A 21,908-nucleotide genomic window follows, 5' to 3' on the forward strand; every position below is an offset into this window, starting at 1 on the left:
TCACTTGCAATTCCGCCGCACGCAAGTCTGCTTATGTGCTGCCATTAAGATCCTTACAGTCAAGGAATCCGCAAAATCATCCAATATACTATGAATGTGCTGCCCGATGTGATGACACAACAAAAAAGCAATACAACCCCAAAAGCCAGTCACGAATGAAGCTGCAAGTATTGCAAAGAAGATGATATCATCCTCCACATTGCTATTATCTTGGTTTTCTTCTACTTCAACAGTTGGATTTGAGTCAGAAGTGCAGGTTTGATCCAATGGCGGCCCATGTAATCCAATATTACCCTCGTAGCTTCTCACATCAAATGTGGCAAATTGGCCTTTGAAATCCGGTGTACATCCGGATAAGTTATTATAAGCAACTAAGAATACCTCCAAGAAATGTAGTTGAGCCAATTGCCAGGGTATCACACCACTCAACTGATTGTGTGATATATCCAAGCTCTCAATCTGATTGAGCTTGGAGAAAGCTTCAGGAATTGGACCTGTTAGCTGATTGTGTGATAGATTCAATTGTACAAGTTCATGCAGATTTCCAATTTCTGGTGGGATATTTCCTGTCAACTTGTTGGCTGACAAATCAATGGCAAACATCAAGAGCAAATGATCTATTCGGTAGGCATATAAGTTGCCTTTGGTGATGAGGTCCACACTCAATAATATCACATTAAAGGAAACCACCACGCTCGTATCGACTGGCAATGAACTAGGATACACAAAGTAATCAACATCGTAAAGGAGATCTGAATATGCTGAATCAGGTTTCCTGAAGTGCATTTTGCCAAAGCAAGAGGGTATTGATCTTGAAAGATTGTTTTGCGAAAGGTCCAGAACATGTAAAGACTGCAGCTTGCATAACTCAATTGGTATTGGGCCTTCAAGTGAATTTCCACTGAGATCAAGAATCTCCAAAGATAGATGATCTTCTATCTGTCTCGGCAGTTTACCTGAAAGCTGGTTATTGCTGGCATCCAATGCTGCAAGGTATGAATTATTGAAATAACCACTTGGAATTGTGCCTGTTATAGCATTCCCAGCAAAGTTGAGAAGCGTCGGTCCGGATGATTGGAGGCAACGAGGTAATGACCCGGAGAGGATATTACTTGATAAGTCTAACTCCCAAAGAAATGTGAGATTACATATATGATGTGGTACCTGACCATGAAAATGATTTCCTGCGAGGTTAAGGAACACCAGATCAGAAGCATTTCCTATACTCTCTGGAATTATGCCCGATAATTGGTTATTGTGGACATCCAATATAGATAATCGCTGTTGTTGTGACAGAAAGCTCCACAATGTTCCAGTAATAAAATTGTTTCCATCCAGAAAAATAACTGAAAGAGAAGTACGACTATGATTTGTACCAAGTAGATTCCCATGCAAGTTGTTGTTGGAAAGCTTCAGAAGCGTCAATTCAGTGCAATCGAGCATAAGGCTATTTGGTACTTCTCCAGATAAATAATTATTGGACAAATCCAAGTATTGCAAATTACTCATGTTACCCAATGATGAAGGGATATTTCCAGTTAGATGATTCGAGGATAAATTCAGGGCCGTCATATTTGGAAATACCGTGCCGATGTCTGTCGGAATCGATCCATCGAGGAAATTCATAGAGAGATCAACTATGGACATGACTGCATTTGGATGATTCGGGAACTGCAATGCACCCGTTATTGAGTTATTTCTCAAGTTGAGATATGTTAGTCTGGTAAGATTTTTGAACAACCAGTTGGGAAAATTTCCTTTCAAGTTATTGTGAGAAAGATCAAGACTTTCTAACTTGTATTGGGAAGCAAGAAAAGCTGGTCTTGCAAGGGGGTTCACATCAAGGTTACAATGTGATAAGATGAGGAACCGTAGCTGAAAGGACGGAACAAACTTTCCACCATCCAGATGTATAAATAATTCCTCATTGTCTGACAAGTCCACATATTCAAGCTTTGAAAGATTAGCAAAGGAGGAAAATGAGAAATGCCCATCAAATAGGTTGGAAGAAAGATCTAAATATTGAAGAAAAACCAGTTTCTTTAGAGATAAAGGAAGACTTCCATTGAGTTGGTTGTCAGAGAGATCCAACTCACGTAGGTTCTGCAGTCCACTAAGCACTGCAAAAAAAAAGGAAGAAAATAAAAAAATAAATTTTTTTGCTCGATAATATGAATAAGGTTAGAAAACTTGTGACCCACTACTTGTCTACTCACAATTTTTTTGACTTCGATGAGTCAACTTGGTAACTCAAGTCAATCCTGGATGCTAAATAAATACCATAAAGGAAATACAAAAATAGAATAAATTCAAAAAAGGTGAAAGCTACCCAGTATTCAAGGGAAGTAACATTTAAAAAATATGATGAAACGTTATTCATTTAAATTTTATATGCTTCATTCGCTGGTTCTAGATAATCGACTAAATATAGAGCACGTGATGTGAGCTTACTGGAGTATTTGATAGAATTAATGTTTAAAATTACAAGAAAATGAAACAAGCAAAATGCATGCTTAAATGCTTGATATGATGAAGCCAACACAGAAATATCATTTTATTAAAATTGGGGAACATAAGTTTGGTGAGTTTTCTAATTGGGTCAAGTTAACTAACTCAGGATAGACATAGGCCAAACCTGATTTAGTCACAATCCTGCTCTAAAGCTTTGCAATTGATATGAATTTTGACCCACTAGAATGAAAAAAAATGATTCAGCTTGGCCAAGCCATCGTCAACATGTGTAGGTTTTTTACCTTTCAATATGGGGTACTTTGTGAGCTCAAAGAAAAGATATGTAAAATTCTTAGTTAAAGGAATCAACATTATACCTTGTGAAGGCATTGAACTTGTTAAATTGTTTTGATCCAAATCTAAGGAATTAAGCGACGGTAAATTTTCAAAAGCTATGGGTATCCCTCTTGTGAGCTAATTTTGTCCAAGATGAACCACTCTAAGCTTCTACATTTCTAGAAGGCCTGAAGTATATGGCCATGGATATAAACAAAGAAGATGATATGAACCATTACACTCAATGTGTTAATAGTGTCATGACAGAGAAATAATTGCAAATTAATGACTCTATAAGTAATTACCTTCCATATTAATTGTGCCATTTAGCCAGTTTTGTCTTAAGATTCAGGACACTAAGTGAACATAGATTTTGAGAGATAATGGAATCATTCCAATGACACTGTTATAGGTAAGATCAAGAATTTCCAACTTTCTAAATGTTGATATATCTATCAATTATAAAGTCCCCCAAGAAAATGAATCTAAATAAAAAATATTTACAACAAGATGATGGAATATGTGTATAGACTAAAAAAATTGAAGAAACAACTTGGATAAGGGAGAGGTTGACATAAACCAAGAAGACAATATATAACCCATTACACTTAATATATTAATAGTCTCATGATAGAGAAATAATTGCATCGGAGCCTTTAAGTTATTACCTTGCAAATCAAGTATGCTGTTTAGCATATTGCCTTGCAAATATAGCACAGTGAGTGAAGATAGATTTTTGAGAGATAGTAGAATTATTCCAGAGAAGCTGTTATAGCTAAGATCAAGGACTTTCAACTTTCTAAATCCTGATATATCTATCAAATACAAAGTTTCTTAAAAATATAATTTTAAATAATAAATATTTACAACAAGAGAATGGAATATATGTATGGACTAAAAAAATTGAAGAAACATGTTAGATAAGGGAGAGACTGACATAAACTAAGAAGACAATATATAACCTATCATACTTAATATGTCAATATTTTCATAATAGAGAAATAATTGCATAGGAGCATTTAAATTATTACCTTGCATGTCAAATATGCCATTTAACATGTTGCCCGATAGATATAAGGCACTGAGTGAAGATAAATTTTTGAGATATAATGGAATAGTTCCACTGAGGCGGTTATAGCTAAGATCAAGGATTTCCAACTTTCTGAAGCCTGATATATCTATCAAACATAAATTTTTTAAGAAGATAAATTTAAATAAAAAAATATTTACAACAAGAGAATGGAACATATGTATAGACCAAAAAAATTGAAGAAACAAGTTAGATAAGGGAGATGCTGATATAAACTAAGAAGATAATATATAATCCATTATACTTAATGTGTTAATGGTCTTATAACAGAGAAACAATTACATAGGAGCCTTTAAATTATTACCTTATATGTCAAGTGTGCCATTTAATATGTTGCCCCTTAGATATAGGGCACTGAGTGAAGATAGATTCTTGAGATATAATGGAATAGTTCCAATAAGACTTTTATAGTCTAGATCAAGTATTTCTAACTTATTGAAGCCTGATATATCAGTCAAATATCAAGTTTTTTAGAAAAATAAATCTAAATAAAAAGTATTTATAACAAGAGGATGGAAAATATGAATAGATTGAAAAATTAGAGAAACAAGCTGGATGAGGGAGAGGTTGACACAAACCAAGAAAACAATATATAACCCATTATACTTAATATGCTAATGGTCTCATAACAAAAAATAATTGCACAGGAGACTTTAAGTTATTATCTTGCATATGAAGTGTGCCATTCAGCATGTTGTCTCCTAAATATAAGGTACTGAGTAAAGATAGATTTTTAAATTGTCACGCCCCTGATCCGAGATTGTGAATCGAGGGTCGCGGCAACCGCCGCATACTCATGAAGAACTCTCTCCATAAGCATGCAAGGCATCTCATCACGATATCAATGCATCACAGCGGAATAAATTCAAATAATTATTATTCAACTGTAATTCAAGTAATTAAATCAAATGTCTTACATCCAATAAAATTTTTCTTCTAAAATAATAAAAATAATAGATCTAAGTTCAATGAAGTTGACAATGTTAAATCTCGCCTCTAAAAGCTCTGTCCCAATATTTCTTCCCACGCTCAAAATTAATTATCTGAATCTGAAAAATAGAAAGAAAGATAATGAGCTAGACAGCCCAGTAAGTAACAAATATCTCAACCAGATATTTCAGATATTATATAATTTTCAAGAATAATGCTGTAATTAAACATAAAAATATATTTCATGCTGATTTAATGCAAATCCAATAATTTCAAATATTCACATATAATATAATTATAAATTCGATTCGATTCAAAACACTCATAACTCAACAGCCTCGACTATGACCAACGTTTAACCCCCATTGGCGGGGTCCACAGAATACCAGCGCATAACCCCCACTGGCAGGGTCCAGAAATACCAGCGCACAACCCCCACTGGCAGGATCCACAATTACCAGCGCACAACCCCCACTGGCAGGGTCCACAAAGTACCAACGTATAATCCCCATTGGCGGGCCCACTGAAACATAGTTAGGCTGAGAGCATAAATCCGATCTATATCAAAACACTTAGTACCACAATATATATCATAATCTTTCACTAAACATGTACATAAATCGATATACCATAACATTTCAAAAGCACTTTTCTTTCAAAGCATAATTTCATAAATCATGCATAATTTCAGAGAATAATTATTTATTTTCAGAATAAATATGGAATATCTCAAGAAGATGATTCATTACTTACCTTTCACGGAGCACTGAATGAACGGATCGACTAACTTCTAGGAGATTCTTCCGTGCCTATTATCCAAAATTATATTTTTATATTAATTTTAATTCAAAATTAAATCTAACAAATCCCAAAATCAAAATCTCGCTTAAAATCAGACTCGTCTCTAAACTCGATCAGAATCATCAGATGAAGCCTTACACTTCGCTAATCCTAGAGGAATAGCTTTAGAGAGAGAAAAATCCATCAAGAGAGAGAAACAACCTAGAGAGAGAAAATTCTAGAGAGAGAAAGTAGAGAGAGGAAGTCCAATTCCAGAGAGAGAAAGTCAGGGTTCAGTCTGAAAGAAGAGAGAGAAGAGAGAGAAACTCTCTCTCTCATCAATTTCAAATTTTTATTTATTTATTTATTTATTTATTTATTTATTTACTTACTTATATATATATATATAAATATATATATATATATTTATTTATTTTTATTATTATTATTATTTTTTCTTTTCTTTTCTTTTCTTTTCTTTTTTTTTTTTCTTCTTTTTCTTTCCTTTTCTTTTTCTCTTTTTCCTTCTTTCTCTTTTCTTTTTCTTCTTTTTCTTTTTTTTTCTTTTGGTTCTTCCCGTGCCAGAACAGAGGACGGCATCCTCCGGCCTTGACCGGCCGTTCGGGCCACGGCCGCCGCGGCGGAGGCCGGCGGCCGATGGGAGCCACTCCCCCGATCACGGAGGAGACATGGCCGGCGATCACTTCCGATCGCCGGTGTCGGAAAATCCAAGAAAAAAGACCCAAAAACAGGGCGTCTTTTCCGACCGAAAGATCGGCGACACTCGTCGCCGGCAGCCACGCACAGGTGCATGGGAGGAAGGAGAAGAAGGAAGGGAAGAAGAATGAGACTTACCTCAGCCTCCGGAGACCTCGCCGGCGAGTAATTACGGCGAGAATCGGACGGTGTCCGCGGCTCTAATTCGAGGAAATCGGAGAGAAAGAGAGAGGGAGGAGGCCAATGATCGGTCTCAAGAGGGAGGGGGTCTTCTTATAGAGTATCCTAGGACTCCGAGGGATCATAGGAGTCCTAATTTCCATAGGTTTCGCCGGAGAAGAAGACTCCTACCGGGAGTCTTCTTCCCGGTTGCTCTGTTTTTTTTTTTTTTTTCGTTTCGGCTTGGTCTGGTTTTGGGCTATCACATTCTTCACCCCTAAAAAGATATTTCGTTCTCGAAATTTTTCATACCTGTCACCATTGTATTGGAAGCCTGTGGATTCTGTTGAGTAAGCGCATAAACTCTTCCCTGGGTTTTAGAAATCTATCCGCCACCGTTATGTTGTCCTTCATGAGTTCTTTTGCCAGCTTGATTTTCAGTATTTAGCGGGCAGCTAGCAATTTTATGATCCTTCTGTCCATATTTGAAACAAGCACCGATATTCCAATAGCAATCCTTGTCTGCATGATTTTTGCCACATCTGGAACACGGCTCACCATCAATCTGTTGAGTCTTATTGTTTACTGCTCCCTTAGCTGATCTTTTGATGTTTTTATTATTCTGCCCTTGTGTATCATTTGATTGTGCTCTCTTTCTTTGTTTTCTTTCCCTTTCCATGCATTCTTCATTGACTTCCCTTTCAATTATCAGTGCTTTGTTTACCACATCTGCATAAGTTGTCAATTCATAAGGAACCACTTATTTTCGAATCTCAGTTCTCAGTCCCATCTCAAACTTGTGAACACGTTCTTGCTCACCATCCACTAACCTCGGAGCAAATTTTTGCTAACTCTGTAAATTTTGCTTCATATTCAGTCACACTCATACCCTTTTGCTTTAAATAAATAAACTCTTGCTCTTTCTGGATCCTTATACTCCGAGGAAAATACTGATCATAGAATGCAATCCGAAATATTTTCCAGGTAAGTATTTCGCCGTCTTGTTCATGCTTGCGCTGTAGTCGCTGACACCAGTTGTATGCTTCTCCTTGTAGTAAATAGGCTGCATATCGAATCTTTTCTTCATCAAGACACTCTTGGACAGCGAAAGCCTTCTCCATCTCCATTATCCAGTTGTCAGCCTCCAAAGGTTCAGTAGTCCCCTTGAAAGCTGGAGGAGCAAGCTTTTTAAATTCTGAAATATTGTTCCGTTGTACTGGTTGCTCTCCATGTTGTGGTGGTGGATGCTGATGTTGTTGTGTATCTCGTTGTATCTGTTGTTGTTCAAACATTTGCTGCTGCATTTGTTGTTGCGCTTGTACCATCCTGATTAGGGTATGCATTAACTGAGCCATATCTGGTTCCTGACGTGCTCTCGAAGTACTCCCATTAGGATCTACGACTCCCTCCTCCTGAGGGGTGCCACTGGTTAGATGGGGAGTGCTACCATCCTGTGGTTGTGATGTCTCTCTTGCAATTCCTTGAGTAGTTCTTGTCATTCTACGGGGAGGCATGGTAACCTCGTGGTAGTAAAACCTTATTAGATTCATTCATCTATTTGTTAAGATGGGTTTATTATGGTGTTCGTACTCTAACGTCCCAATATTCCTAATGTTTACCCACCTACACTCATACTATGTCAAATTTTATGTGTCATAATTTATCCACTTATGCTCTGATACCATATTAATTGTCACGCCCCCGACCCGAGATTGTGAATCGAGGGTCGCGGCAACCGCCGCATACTCATGAAGAACTCTCTCCATAAGCATGCAAGGCATCTCATCACGATATCAATGCATCGCAGCGGAATAAATTCAAATAATTATTATTCAACTGTAATTCAAGTAATTAAATCAAATATCTTACATCCAATAAAATTTTTCTTCTAAAATAATAAAAATAATAGATCTAAGTTCAATGAAGTTGACAATGTTAAATCTCGCCTTTAAAAGCTCTGTCCCAATATTTCTTCCCACGCTCGAAATTAATTATCTGAATCTGAAAAATAGAAAGAAAGGTAATGAGCTAGACAGCCCAGTAAGTAATAAATATCTCAACCAGATATTTCAGATATTATATAATTTTCAAGAATAATGCTGTAATTAAACATAAAAATATATTTCATGCTGATTTAATGCAAATCCAATAATTTCAAATATTCACATATAATATAATTATAAATTCGATTCGATTCAAAATACTCATAACTCAACAGCCTCGACTATGACCAACGTTTAACCCCCATTGGCGGGGTCCACAGAATACCAGCGCATAACCCCCACTGGCAGGGTCCAGAAATACCAGCGCACAACCCCCACTGGCAGGGTCCACAATTACCAGCGCACAACCCCCACTGGCAGGGTCCACAAAGTACCAACGTATAATCCCCATTGGCGGGGCCCACTGAAACATAGTTAGGCTGAGAGCATAAATCCGATCTATATTAAAATACTTAGTACCATAATATATATCATAATCTTTCACTAAACATGTGCATAAATCGATATACCATAACATTTCAAAAGCACTTTTCTTTCAAAGCAAAATTTCATAAATCATGCATAATTTTAGAGAATAATTATTTATTTTCAGAATAAATATGGAATATCTCGAGAAGATGATTCATTACTTACCTTTCACGGAGCACTGAATGAACGGATCGACTAACTTCTAGGAGATTCTTCCATGCCTATTATCCAAAATTATATTTTTACATTAATTTTAATTCAAAATTAAATCTAACAAATTCCAAAATCAAAATCTCGCTTAAAATCAGACTCGTCTCTAAACTCGATCAGAATCATCAGATGAAGCCTTACACTTCGCTAATCCTAGAGAAATAGCTTTAGAGAGAGAAAATCCATCAAGAGAGAGAAACAATCTAGAGAGAGAAAATTCTAGAGAGAGAAAGTAGAGAGAGGAAGTCCAATTCCAGAGAGAGAAAGTCAGTGTTCAATCTGAAAGAAGAGAGAGAAGAGAGAGAAACTCTCTCTCTCATCAATTTCAAATTTTTATTTATTTATTTATTTATTTATTTATTTACTTACTTACTTATATATATATATATAAATGTATATATATATATATATTTATTTTTATTATTATTTTTTTCTTTTCTTTTCTTTTCTTTTCTTTTTTTTTTTCTTCTTTTTCTTTCCTTTTCTTTTTCTCTTTTTCCTTCTTTCTCTTTTCTTTTTCTTCTTTTTCTTTTTTTTTCTTTTGGTTCTTCCCGTGCCGGAACAGAGGACGGCGTCCTCCGGCCTTGACCGGCCGTTCGGGCCACGACCGCCGCGGCGGAGGCCGACGACCGATGGGAGCCACTCCCCCGGTCACGGAGGAGACATGGCCGGCGATCACTTCCGATCGCCGGTGCCGGAAAATCCAAGGAAAAAGACCCAAAAACAGGGCGTCTTTTCTGACCGAAAGATCGGCGACACTCGTCGCCGGCAGCCACGCACAGGTGCATGGGAGGAAGGAGAAGAAGGAAGGGAAGAAGAATGAGACTTACCTCAGCCTCTGGAGACCTCGCCGGTGAGTAATTACGGCGAGAATCGGACGGTGTCTGCGACTCTAATTCGAGAAAATCGGAGAGAAAGAGAGAGGGAGGAGGCCAATGATCGGTCTCAAGAGGGAGGGTGTCTTCTTATAGAGTATCCTAGGACTCCGAGGGGTCCTAGGAGTCCTAATTTCCATAGGTTTCGCCGGAGAAGAAGACTCCTACCGGGAGTCTTCTTCCCGGTTGCTCTGTTTTTTTTTTTTTTTTTCGTTTCGGCTTGGTCTGGTTTTGGGCTATCACATAAATGATATTGGAATAGTTCCAGTGAGCATGTTATCATTGAGATCAAGGATTTCCAACATTTTGAATCCTGATATATCTGTCAAATACAAAGTTTTCAAAAAAAGTGAATCTAAATCAAAAATATTTATAGAAAGACGATTATGAATAGATTGAAAAAAATTAAAGAAGCATGTTGGATGAGGGATAGGCTAACATAAACTAAGAAGGCAACATTAAAGTCATCATACTCAATGTGTTAATGGTATTATAATAGTGAAATAATTACACGAGATTTTAAGCTATTATCTCGCACATCAAGTGTGCCATTTAGATAGTTGCCATACAGATATAGGGCCCTGAGTGAAGATAGCATTTTAAAAGATAAGGAAATAGTTTGAGTGAGCCTATTAAAGCTAAGATCAAGGATTTTCAAATTTCTCAATCCTAATATGTCTATCAAACATAAAATTCCCAAAGGAAGAGAATTAAAATAAAAAATAGTTACAACAAGAGGCTAAAAAATATGAATAGAATGGAATTGCAGAAACAAGCTTGATGAGAAAGAGGCTGACATAAAGCAATAAGACAATATAAACCATTATACTCAATGTGTTAATGATCTCATAATAAAGAAATAATTACAAAGAAGCCTTTAAGTTATTACCTTGCACATTAAAATAAGATGATAGTAAATATGTATACACTTAAAAAATTGGAGAAATAAGTTGGATGAGACAGATGCTGACATAAACCAAGAAGACAATATATAACTCATCATACTCAATGTGCTAATGATGTCGTAAAAAAGAAATAATTATAAAGGAGCTTTTAAGTTATTACCTTGGACATCAAATGTGCCACTTAGATAGTTTCTTTGTAAATAGAGGGCACTAAGTAAAGATTAATTTTTAAAGATAATGGAATAGTTCTAGTGAGCCTGTTATGGTTGAGATCAAGGATTTCTAACTTTTTGAATCTTGATACATCTGTCAGATACAAAGATCCCAAAAGAAGAGAATTAAAATAAAAAATAGTTATGACAAGAGGCTAGAATAGAATGAATTGCGAAAATAAGTTGGATGTGGAGAGAGTAACATAAACCAATAAGACAACATAAACCACTATATTCAATGTTTTAATAGTCTTGTAATACAAAAATAGTTGTAGATGACTTAGATAAGTTAGTACCTTCCTTATTAAGTGTGCCATTCAGCTTGTTGGATCTTAGATTGAGGACATTGAGTGAAGATAGATTTTTGAGAGTTAATGGAAAAGTTCCAATGAGCCTGTTATAGCTGAGATCAAGGATTTTCAATTTTCTCAATCCTAATATGTCTATCAAATACAAAGTTTCCAAAGAAAGAGAATTAAAACCAAAAATATTTATGACAAGCTGCTATAAAATATGAACAGAATGAAATTGCAGAAACAAGTTTGATGAGGAAGAGGCTAATATAAAGCAATAAGATAATATAAACCATCATACTCAATGCGTTAATAGTTTCGTGTTAGGGAAATAGCTGCAAGTGACTTTATAAGTTACTGCCTTCCTCATGAAATGTGCCATTCAGCATGTTGAATCTTAGATTTAAGACATTAAGTAAAGATAAATTTTTGAGAGATAATGGAATAGTTCCAGTGAGTAAGTTATTGCTGAGATCAATAATTTTCAACTTTCTCAGTCCCGATATATCTGTCAAATAAAAGTTTCCAAAGAAAGAGAATTTATATCAAAAGAACTATTTGCAACAAAAGGATAGAAAATATGAATAGAATGAAATTAAAGAAATAAGTTGGATGAGAGAAAAGCTAGCTGACTCATCTGTGATAACGATCCTACAATATGATTGTTAGATAAGTTAAGTTGTTGGAGCTCATGAAAGGAAGAAAAAATACTAAAATTCAATCGCCATTGCTTAAGTTGATCATATTCTACAAGGCTCGAAAGCACAAGCTTTGATACTTGTTTTGTATTGTTGCTACAAATCACTCCCTTCCAGAGGCAGCAGTCTCTCCCTCTTCCCCATGTCGGTGGTGAAGTGTAGTTGTTGTGAAGGAGAGAAGATCCTTTTTTCCTATCTGGAAATAGAGCTTTCTTCGCTCGTAAAGAGAGCAAATGAACTACCTATTAGCCAACATGACATCCCTTGGGAGAAGTCAAGCGGCCCTAGTGCAGCGAGAGGCTTGCTAATTGCTAACTCAATAGTAGAGTATACTCAGCCTTAAGTGTGTCTATGCTCTTGTACAACACATTCTGCTAAAGCAAGTAATTCATCAAGATTGGTAGAAGTTTATAAAACAACGATAAACTTTAATAGAGCTTCATATTCCTCCAAAGGACATCCCAAGCTAGAGTTGCAGTTGCATAGGACTACAATCAATGAAGTCCATAACAAAATTGCTAGCCTTGAGTAGATGACAAAGTAGTAGCAATTCCTCATAATAGGGTGAATATTATAAGGTAATTATCTGATGCGTATTTGCTTCTCATCTCATCCTTGCACCTATCATATAAAAGCATGGAGGTTTGGAAATTTGAGTCTATGGCCAAGTCAACATATTGCTAGGTTGACTGCATGGCTTCCAATAATATCATATTCAATCCCTTAATGCTAAGATTTTGTTTTAGGAAAGGTGATTGGGAGTGGACCCCATCCAGAGAATAATTATTAGAATTGAAAGTGAGTGAAGTGTAATTCACCAAATAGAAGAAACTAGTAAAAAATAAAAAATAAAAAATTCAAAGACAAGCGGGCAGCTCACAAAAGGTAAAAGAAAGCAATAGGAATACATGAAAAACAATTTTTTATAAGATCTAAAATCCACTCACTAAGAACTTAAGAAGATTTAGTGGTAGAAACTTTTTCAATGGAATCTAATTATTGTATGGCCTAACCTTGGTTGCATTGCTCTCCAACCTGTCCAACCTAACAAATCTCAACATTGATTAACACTTGATTTTTATGAAATATTAGTCCAGCTTGGGTCAAATTATAGATATGATGATCAATGAAGATCATATTTGCATCTTTCACATTTTGACCCAACCCAACCCCAAATTAACAAGTGACTTGAAATTGTTGGCTCTTTGATTTGACCCGTCCAACATTAACCAACCTAACTCACATGGGCATGAGTGTGTGTAAGCTTAATATCGGTTGCCATAACCTATGACACTATCATATCAGAATGTCATGTATAAATTGTGGCAATCAATCTAATCACTTTAAAACATCTAGCAAGTGATTTGAGCTTGAGCTCAGTGGTTGCATTCTCTTGTTCGGAAGTGAGGGGTCAAAATAATTTGGACTTGTGTAGTATTATTTTTTAAGACATTATTTTAGAAATTTTTAAGTAAAAAATCCTAGAATTCTAGGTACCTTCTCTTCTACAATAGTAAGACTTCTCTCTTCTATCTCAAAAATGGACAAAAGAAAAAGAAAATATATTCTAGTAAGCAATTATGCATGGCCAGTATTAACCCAAAAAGCAACACATTATACATTGGAAAGGACCCTCACCTTAACATTTATTGACTAGTGTAAGATCGCCATAATGGTTATTTACCTCAAATAGTAACACTTCATATTTTTAATATTTAAATAATAATTATAGTCATTATAACAGTGTTATAGTGAAATACAAATAAGAAACTAACAAAATTATCTGTCCCTTCACTTTTTAGTATTATGAGGATCCATTATACCATGAAGATAACAGCCATCCCTATTTTTAAAAGTAATTTTCATGCTGCATTGAGAACCAACTCAAGGTAGTTCCTCTGGACCATAAACCGAAAATGCTATCTAATTACTAGTCTTCTATGCTAAGTTATTGAAGATACTAATGTGACCCTAAAGTAAATTATCACATCACCCAACTATAGTAGTGCAGTTAGACATTTTATTTATTAATTATCTTCTTTTTTTATTTCCATAGGTAGAGAAAAACTTAGGTGATCAAAATTGGATTTTAAGAAGGAATACATAATCATGATTTATGGCTCTGAGACAAACTCTAGAGGCTCTAGGTTAGCTGAAAGCAATGACCATTTGAATCAAACATTTCATTTGATATTCATGAATTGTTTCATCATTGAATTCTACCTCTATCTCTCTCTTTTTTTTTCTTTAATACTATTTTAGGTTTGAAATCTCTTAAACCCTGAGAAAAAACCATATAGAAAAAATTATCACGAGATTGTTTGGATGGTCACTATGTAAGCATTCATCTGTGATCATACACCGGCATAAATTTGACCTTTATCTAGAATGAAGGAAGTTTTTCTACGATAAGTATGGTGGTTGTGATTGAATAAACATGGTCGCATGGCAACAATTCACATGCAACCAGAAGCTTTTCGTTGGAATTTTATTGAGCCAAAGTGGTCACCACCGTGCAGCTTCTTCTTGGCCTCGTGTGATGTTATGACGTCTTTCAAGAAATTATGGTAGAGACTTTTGAAAGACGTAGCCAAAGTTCATGCTAACTTGTTTTTTACTCTCCGCGCATGCTTTGAATTTGACCTCTTCAAACTTTTAATAAGGTTTTCAGCCAAAGAATAAGGTGCCTTTGACATGGTCTCGGTCCTCTGGTTTTTCAGGATTCCAAAACTGACTGATGACTGACTTGGAATCACCAATGACTTCGATAGTAATATTATATTTAGTTGTTGGTTCAGTTAAAGCCCATGATGGACATTCTGTACTTAGCCAAATTGCTGGTTGCTGGAAAAACCAATTGACTTGCTTTGAGTACATGTACAAAACTTCCACTCAAGCCGACATGTGTATAGCTATGGGAGGATCTATATAGACATGTATATAGTGCCATATCAATTGTGCATATTTTAATTAGATACTAATAGAGAGTCAAAAAATTCAAATAATATTTTTTAATTAATTTTTTTTTGAATAAGATCCTAAATTATTGCAAATGGTATGAAAGTGGAAGCAACTTGTAGCTCATGTAAATTAGGGGGTACTACAGTACAGATACATTTGGGCTGACTATATGCTAATCATAATGCTTATAATGGAATTTACAATATTTATTGGATTTGAATAGATTTGAATCCATAATATTACGAACTCAATATTCTCGAATCTCAATAATATAAACTTGTGTTCCAATGAGCCTGTTATAACTGAGATCAAAGATTTTCAACTTTTTGAGTCCTGGTATGTCTGTCAAATACAAAGTTTTCAAAAAAAAAAGAATCTAAATGAAAAATATCTACAATAAAATAATGGAACATATGAATAGATCGAAAAAAATAAAGAAACAAGTTGGATGAGGAAGAAGCTTACATAAACCAAGAAGCCAATATATATACTCAATGTGTTAATGGTAGAGAAATAATTGAATAAGAGCCTTTAAATTATTACCGTGTACATCAAGTATGCCATTTAGCATGTTGTCCCCTAGATATAAGGCATCAAGTGAAAATAGATTTCTAAACGATAATAGAGTAGTCCTAGTTATAAGCCTGTTATACCTAAGATTAAGGATTTTTAACTTTTTGAATCCTGATATATCTATCAAATACATAGTTCTCAAAGAAAGTGAATCCAAATCAAAACTATTTACAGCAAGAGGATCGAAAATATGAATAGACTGAAAAATTAGAGAAGCACATTGGATAAAGAAGAGGCTAACATAGATCAAGAAGGCAATATATAACCTACCATGCTCAATGTATTTTATGGTTTTGTAATAGAGAAATAATTGCATAAGAGTCTTTAAGTTATTACCTTGCACATCAAGTGTGCCATTTAGATAGTTGCCTTGCAGATATAGAACCTTGAGTGAAGATTGATTTTTAAAAGATGACGGAATAGTTCCAGTGAGCTGGTTATAGCTGAGATCAAGGATTTCCAACTTTTTGAATCCTGATATATCTGTTAAATATAAAGTTCCCAAAGAAAGTGAGTCTAAATAAAAAATATTTATACCAAGAGGATAGAAAATATGAAAAGACTAAAAAAACTAGAGAAGCAAATTAGATGAGGGAGAGGCTAATATAAACTAAGAAAATATGCAAACCATTATATTCTATGTGTTAATGGTCTCATGATAGAGAAATAGTTGTAGATGACTCTGCAAGTTATTACCTTCTATACCAAGTGTGCCATTTAGCATGTTGTCTCGTAGATATAAAGCACGGAGGGAAGATAGGTTCTTGAGATATAATGGACTGTTTCCATTGAGCCAATTATTATTGAGATCAAGGATTTCCAACTTTCTCAATTCTAGAAATCAAGAAAAGCTCATTGAGGCACTCTACTTCAAGACTGTCCAAGTGAATTCTGATAGAGGCTGTAGATAATGCCTAGCCCAAAATGAACCGGCCCTGGCCCACTTCACCGGCCTAACGTTTAATTTGGGTCATGTCCTTTACTTTGGCTCGTGGCCTGGCTTGAAAAGGGGCCACTCCTCTTCCCATTCTCCAATGGACGCTAAGAAAGCTTGCCTCCCGGCTATTCAAGGTTCCCACACCCCTCAAGAGGACGAGCCAATTCCCCCAATCCTTGTTTTCTTCTCTCTTGGATTCTCCAGATTTAACAATCATTGTCATCACCCTGCTTTTGCCGAAATCATGACTTCAAACTTGCCAGATCCACCTCCTCACCTCTTAGTTTTCTCTTCTCCCTACTGTCCTCGCACAAGGCCACTACTATGTACTACCCTGAAATTCCTCAAGAATTCACTAGATTTCATTGTTCCTATTCCGAACACTCTTTGCTCCGAGCTTCCAACCCTGTTCCAAAGGCAGAGGCTTTGCCTCTACCATTTCCAGCCAGGGTGCCTCGATGACCACTTCAGACTTTTTATTTTTTAATCAAGTGTTCAGCCAAAACATCAGATTCCTTTGACATGGTCTTGATCTTTTGATAAATCTTCATCTTTTAGACTCTATGTTGCATATAATTAACATGTTTACAGCTTCCATGAATAAATCTCGAAAGAGTTTTCTTGTGTGCCGGTGAAACATACATTTGTTGTTACTTCGAGAAGCAACAATACTTGGTCCATTGTAAGCCTTGCAATAAGGTTTATTTGAGTCTTAGCTAATTCCCAGCTTTCTCATCTCAATATACATAATATTTACTAACACAGAAATTAAGACATGGCTTTGGATGGATGGCCGCTAAGGAATTCTATACGACCTAACAAATCTCAACATTGATTCACACCTGATATTTATGAAATATTAGTTAAGCTTGGGTCAAATTATAGACATGATGATCAATGAAGATCATATGTGCATCTTCCATGTTTTGACCCAACCCCACCCCAAATTAACAAATGACCTGAAATTGATGGCTCTTTGATTGACCCATCTAACATTAACCAACCTAACTAACATGGATGAGTGTGCGTGAACTTAATATCGGTTGCCATGACCAACCTATGACACTATCATATCAGGATGTCATGCATGAATTGTGGCAATCAATCTGATCACTTTAAAACATCTAGCGAGTGATTTGATCTTGGGTTTAGTGGTTGCACCCCATTGTTTTGTAGTGAGGGGTCAAAGTGATTCGGACTGGTGTAGTACTATTTTTTAGAACATTATTTTAGATATTTTTAAGTAAAAAAAACCTTTATTTCTAGGTACCTTCTCTTCTCCTATAGTTAGACTTTTCCCCTATCTCAAAAATGGACAAAAGAAACAAAAATAATCGAGCAAACAATGATTCATGACCTGTATTAACCCCGAAACATCACAATATGGCATTAGAAAGGACCTTCACCTTAATAGTTATTGACTAGTGTAAGATCGTCATAACGGTTATTTGACTCAAATAGTAACATTTCATATTTTTATTATTTAAATAATAATTATATTCATTATAACAGTGTTATAGTGAAATATAATAAGAAGTAAGCATGGCCACCATGTAAGCATTCATCTGTGATCATACACCGGTATAAATTTGACCTTTATCTAGAATGAAGTTTTCCAGGATAAGTATGGTGGTTGTGATTGAATAAATATGGTCGCATGGCAACAATTCACATGCAACCAGAAGCTTCCCGTTGGAATTTTATTGAGCCAAAGTGGTCACCACCGTGCAGCTTCTTCTTGGCCCTGTGTGGTGTTATGACGTCTTTCAAAAAATTATGGTTGAGACTTTTCAAAGACTCTCCGTGCATGCTTTGAATTTGACCTCTTCAAACTTTTAATAAGGTTTTCAGCCAAAGAATAAGGTGCCTTTGGTTTTTCAGGATTCCAAAACTGACTGATGACCAACTTGGAGTCACTAATGACTTTGAGAATAATGTTAAATTTAATTGTTGGCTCAGTTGAAGCCCATGATGGACATTTTGTACTTAGCCAAATTGTTGGTTGCTGGAAAAACCAATTGACTTGCTTTGAGTTCACGTACAAAACTTCCACTCAAGCTGACATGTGTATAGCTATGGAAGGATCTATACATGTATGTATATAGTCCCATAGCAACTATGCACTATATAGATTTTAATTAGATATCTATAGAGGGCCAAGAAATTCAAATAATACCATCTAACTATTTTTTTCGAGTAAGATCTTAAATTATTGCAAATAGTATTAAAATGGAAGTAACCTATAGCTCATGTAAATTAGGGGCATGCAGTACAGATACATTTGGATTGACTATATGCTAATCATAGTACTTGTAATTGAATTTATAATACTTATTGGATTTCAATAGATTTAAATCGATGATAATACGAACTCAATATTTGAATCTCAATAATACAGACTTGTGTTCTCAATTACATTGCAGTGGATATATATATATATATAGACCCAAAAAATTAATAGGAATTTATATTAAAATAAAATATTTAAATACTTGTAAAATTCTATTCCTATATTCTAAATAAAAATAAAATTATTCATTTTTAAATAAAATAAAATTTTTTTAATTTCTATATCTATGCCTAATAAAGTGCTCTCTCACAGGATGGTCCTCCGTCAGTGGCTTTCATAGCATCAGAATGGGCCCACATCAAAATCATTATTAACCAGTATTATAAGGTCATCAGGATGGTTATTTACCTTAAATAATAACATTTCATATTTTTTAATATTTAAATAACAACTATAGTTTTTATAACAATGTTAGAATGAAAAATAATGGGAAAATAATAACATTACTTTTCCCTTCACTTTTTATTAAACACAAAATATTATTTCTAAAGCATACAATAACATTTAGAGAAAATCTTAATATTAGAAATTTAACTTTAAAAATTAATATTTTATTTATAGAAGGTACAAGTAAATAGTAATGAGCATTATTTATATAAATAGATGATTATAAATATAAATCACATATGCACTATAATGGTAGTTATTTTTCTACATATTGTTATGTATATTACATTAAGTGTTCCAATAAGACTTTTATCTTGAATCCAATAGACCGGTCAATAGAATGGATGGTCAGCTCGGCAAGTCTTCGAGAGAACATAGGGGTCCGGTTAGTTGTATTCTAATAGGACTACACCAAGCGGTTGGGTAAAGTATTCACATGGCAAATTACGGTCCATATGAGAGATAATAACCAAGGATAAAAATTAAGGTGTTATAACTGTTAAATAGTCATTCTAACAATTTTTTTAGTAGCCCCCTTCACAGGGTTTTGTTATATATATAATAACAGAGAAAACAATCATTACAACATGATATTTAGTATTATAAGCATTCATTATACAATAAAACTAACTACCATCCCTATTTTTTCAGATATTTCTCATGCTGCTTGAAGACCGACTCAAGATAGTACTTCTAGATCTTAAGCCGAAAAGCTATCTAATTACTAGCCTTCCATGCTAAGTTGTGGAAGACTAAATAACCTGACCCCTAAAGTAAATAGTTACATTAGCCAATCATGATACCTAGAGAAGTTAGACAAATTCTGTTTATTAATTATGTTCTTCTTTTATGTCCATAGGTAGGGAACAAATTAAGTGACCAAAATTAACTTCTAAGAAGAATACTTGATTACCATTAATGGCTCTGAGACAGCCAGTAGAGGCCCCAGGTTAGTAGAAAGGGATACCTGCTCTTTTTTTTTAAAAAAAAAAACATGTTAGGTTAGAAATCTCTTAAACTCTTTAAAAGACCACCTAGAAAAAGTCATCACGAGAATGTTTGGAAGGCCACCTGATAAGCATTCATTTGTGATTGAACCCCATCGTAAATTTCTACCAAAAAAAATACAAAGTTTCCAAAAAAGAGAATTAAAATCAAAAATAGTTATGATAAGAGACTAGAAAATATGAATAGAATGAAATTGCAGAAACAAATTTGAAGAGGAGGATAACATAATGCAATAAGACAATATAAACCATTATACTCAATATCTTAATAGTCTCATGCTGGGAAAAAAGCTGCAGATGACTTTGTAAGTAATTACCTTCCTTATTAAGTGTACCATTCAGCTGGTTGGATCCTAGATTCAGGATATTAAGTGAAGATAAATTTTTGAGAGATAACGGAATAGTTTCGGTGAGCATGTTATCGCTTAGATCAAGAATTTTCAACTTTCTCAATCTTGATATATCTGTCAAATATACAATTTCAAAAAAAAAGAATCTAAATCAAAAGTACTATTTACAACAAAAGGATAGAATAGAATGAAATTAAAGAAATAAGTTGGATGAGAGAGAGGCTAGCTGACCCATTTGTGATAACGATCCTATTATATGATTGCCAGATAAGTTAAGTTGTCGGAGCTCATGAAAGGAAGAAAAAATATTGAAATTCAATTGCCATTGCTTAAATTGATCATATTCCACGAGCCATGAAAGCATGAGCTTTGACACTTGTTTTGTACTATTGTTGCAGATAACTCTCTTCCAAAGGCAACAGTCTCTCCCTCTTCCCCACGTGGGTGGTGAAGTGTAGTTGTTGTGAAGGAGAGAAGATCTAAGCTCTAATAGAGCTTCATACTCCTCTAAAGGACATCCGAAGCTAGAGTTGCTGTTGCACAGGACTACAATCAGTGAAGTCCATAACAAAATTTCTAGCCTTGAGTAGGTGACAAAGTAGTAGCAATTCCTCATAATGGGGTAACTGATGTAAGATAATTATCTGATGTGTATTTGCTTCTCATCTCATCCTTGCACCAGTCATATAAAAGCATGAAAGTTTGGAAATTTGAGTCCACAACCAAGTCAACATATTGCTAGGTTGACTGCATGGCTTCCAATAACGTCATATTCAATCCCTCAATGCTAAGATTTTTTTTGAGAAAGGAGATTGGGAGTGGACCCTAGCCTGAGAATAATTATTAGAATTGAAAACGAGTGAAGTGTAATTCACCGAATGGAAGAAACTGGTAAAAAAAATAAAAAAATTAAAACAAGCGAGTAGCTCACAAAAGGTAAAAGAGAGTCATAGGAAAATATGGGGAACAATTTCTTGTAAGATCTAGAATCCACTCGTTAAGAACTTAGTGGTAGAAACTTTTCCTACAAACTTGGACTTCTTGATAAAGTCTTCAATTGTTCCACGTGCACTGACTCAATGCGTAAACCAGCAAGTCTATGTCTATATGAAAGAAAAGTATGCATCATGATCCATGTAGGACTTCTTTTTTGGAGAAAAGCTATTGGGAGCTTTTTTACTCTTGACCAAAAGTTTTTGCAAAGAGGATTTGACTC

General features: G+C 34.9%; 1 protein-coding gene across 1 annotated transcript; it reads right to left on the bottom strand.

Annotated features, from left to right (window-relative positions):
* LOC114913602 (uncharacterized) lies at window positions 1–21,334 on the bottom strand. The gene is given in 9 exon segments (XM_073251394.1): window positions 1–2,103; window positions 3,154–3,239; window positions 3,819–3,965; window positions 4,182–4,253; window positions 11,156–11,230; window positions 15,632–15,781; window positions 15,998–16,144; window positions 20,660–20,806; window positions 20,924–21,334. Coding segments are annotated over 9 exon segments (3,312 nt in total). The 5' UTR covers window positions 21,309–21,334.
* Between the last annotated feature and the right edge of the window lie 574 nt (window positions 21,335–21,908).

This window comes from Elaeis guineensis, chromosome 1 (assembly GCF_000442705.2).
Source record: "Elaeis guineensis isolate ETL-2024a chromosome 1, EG11, whole genome shotgun sequence".
NCBI lineage: Eukaryota > Viridiplantae > Streptophyta > Magnoliopsida > Arecales > Arecaceae > Elaeis > Elaeis guineensis.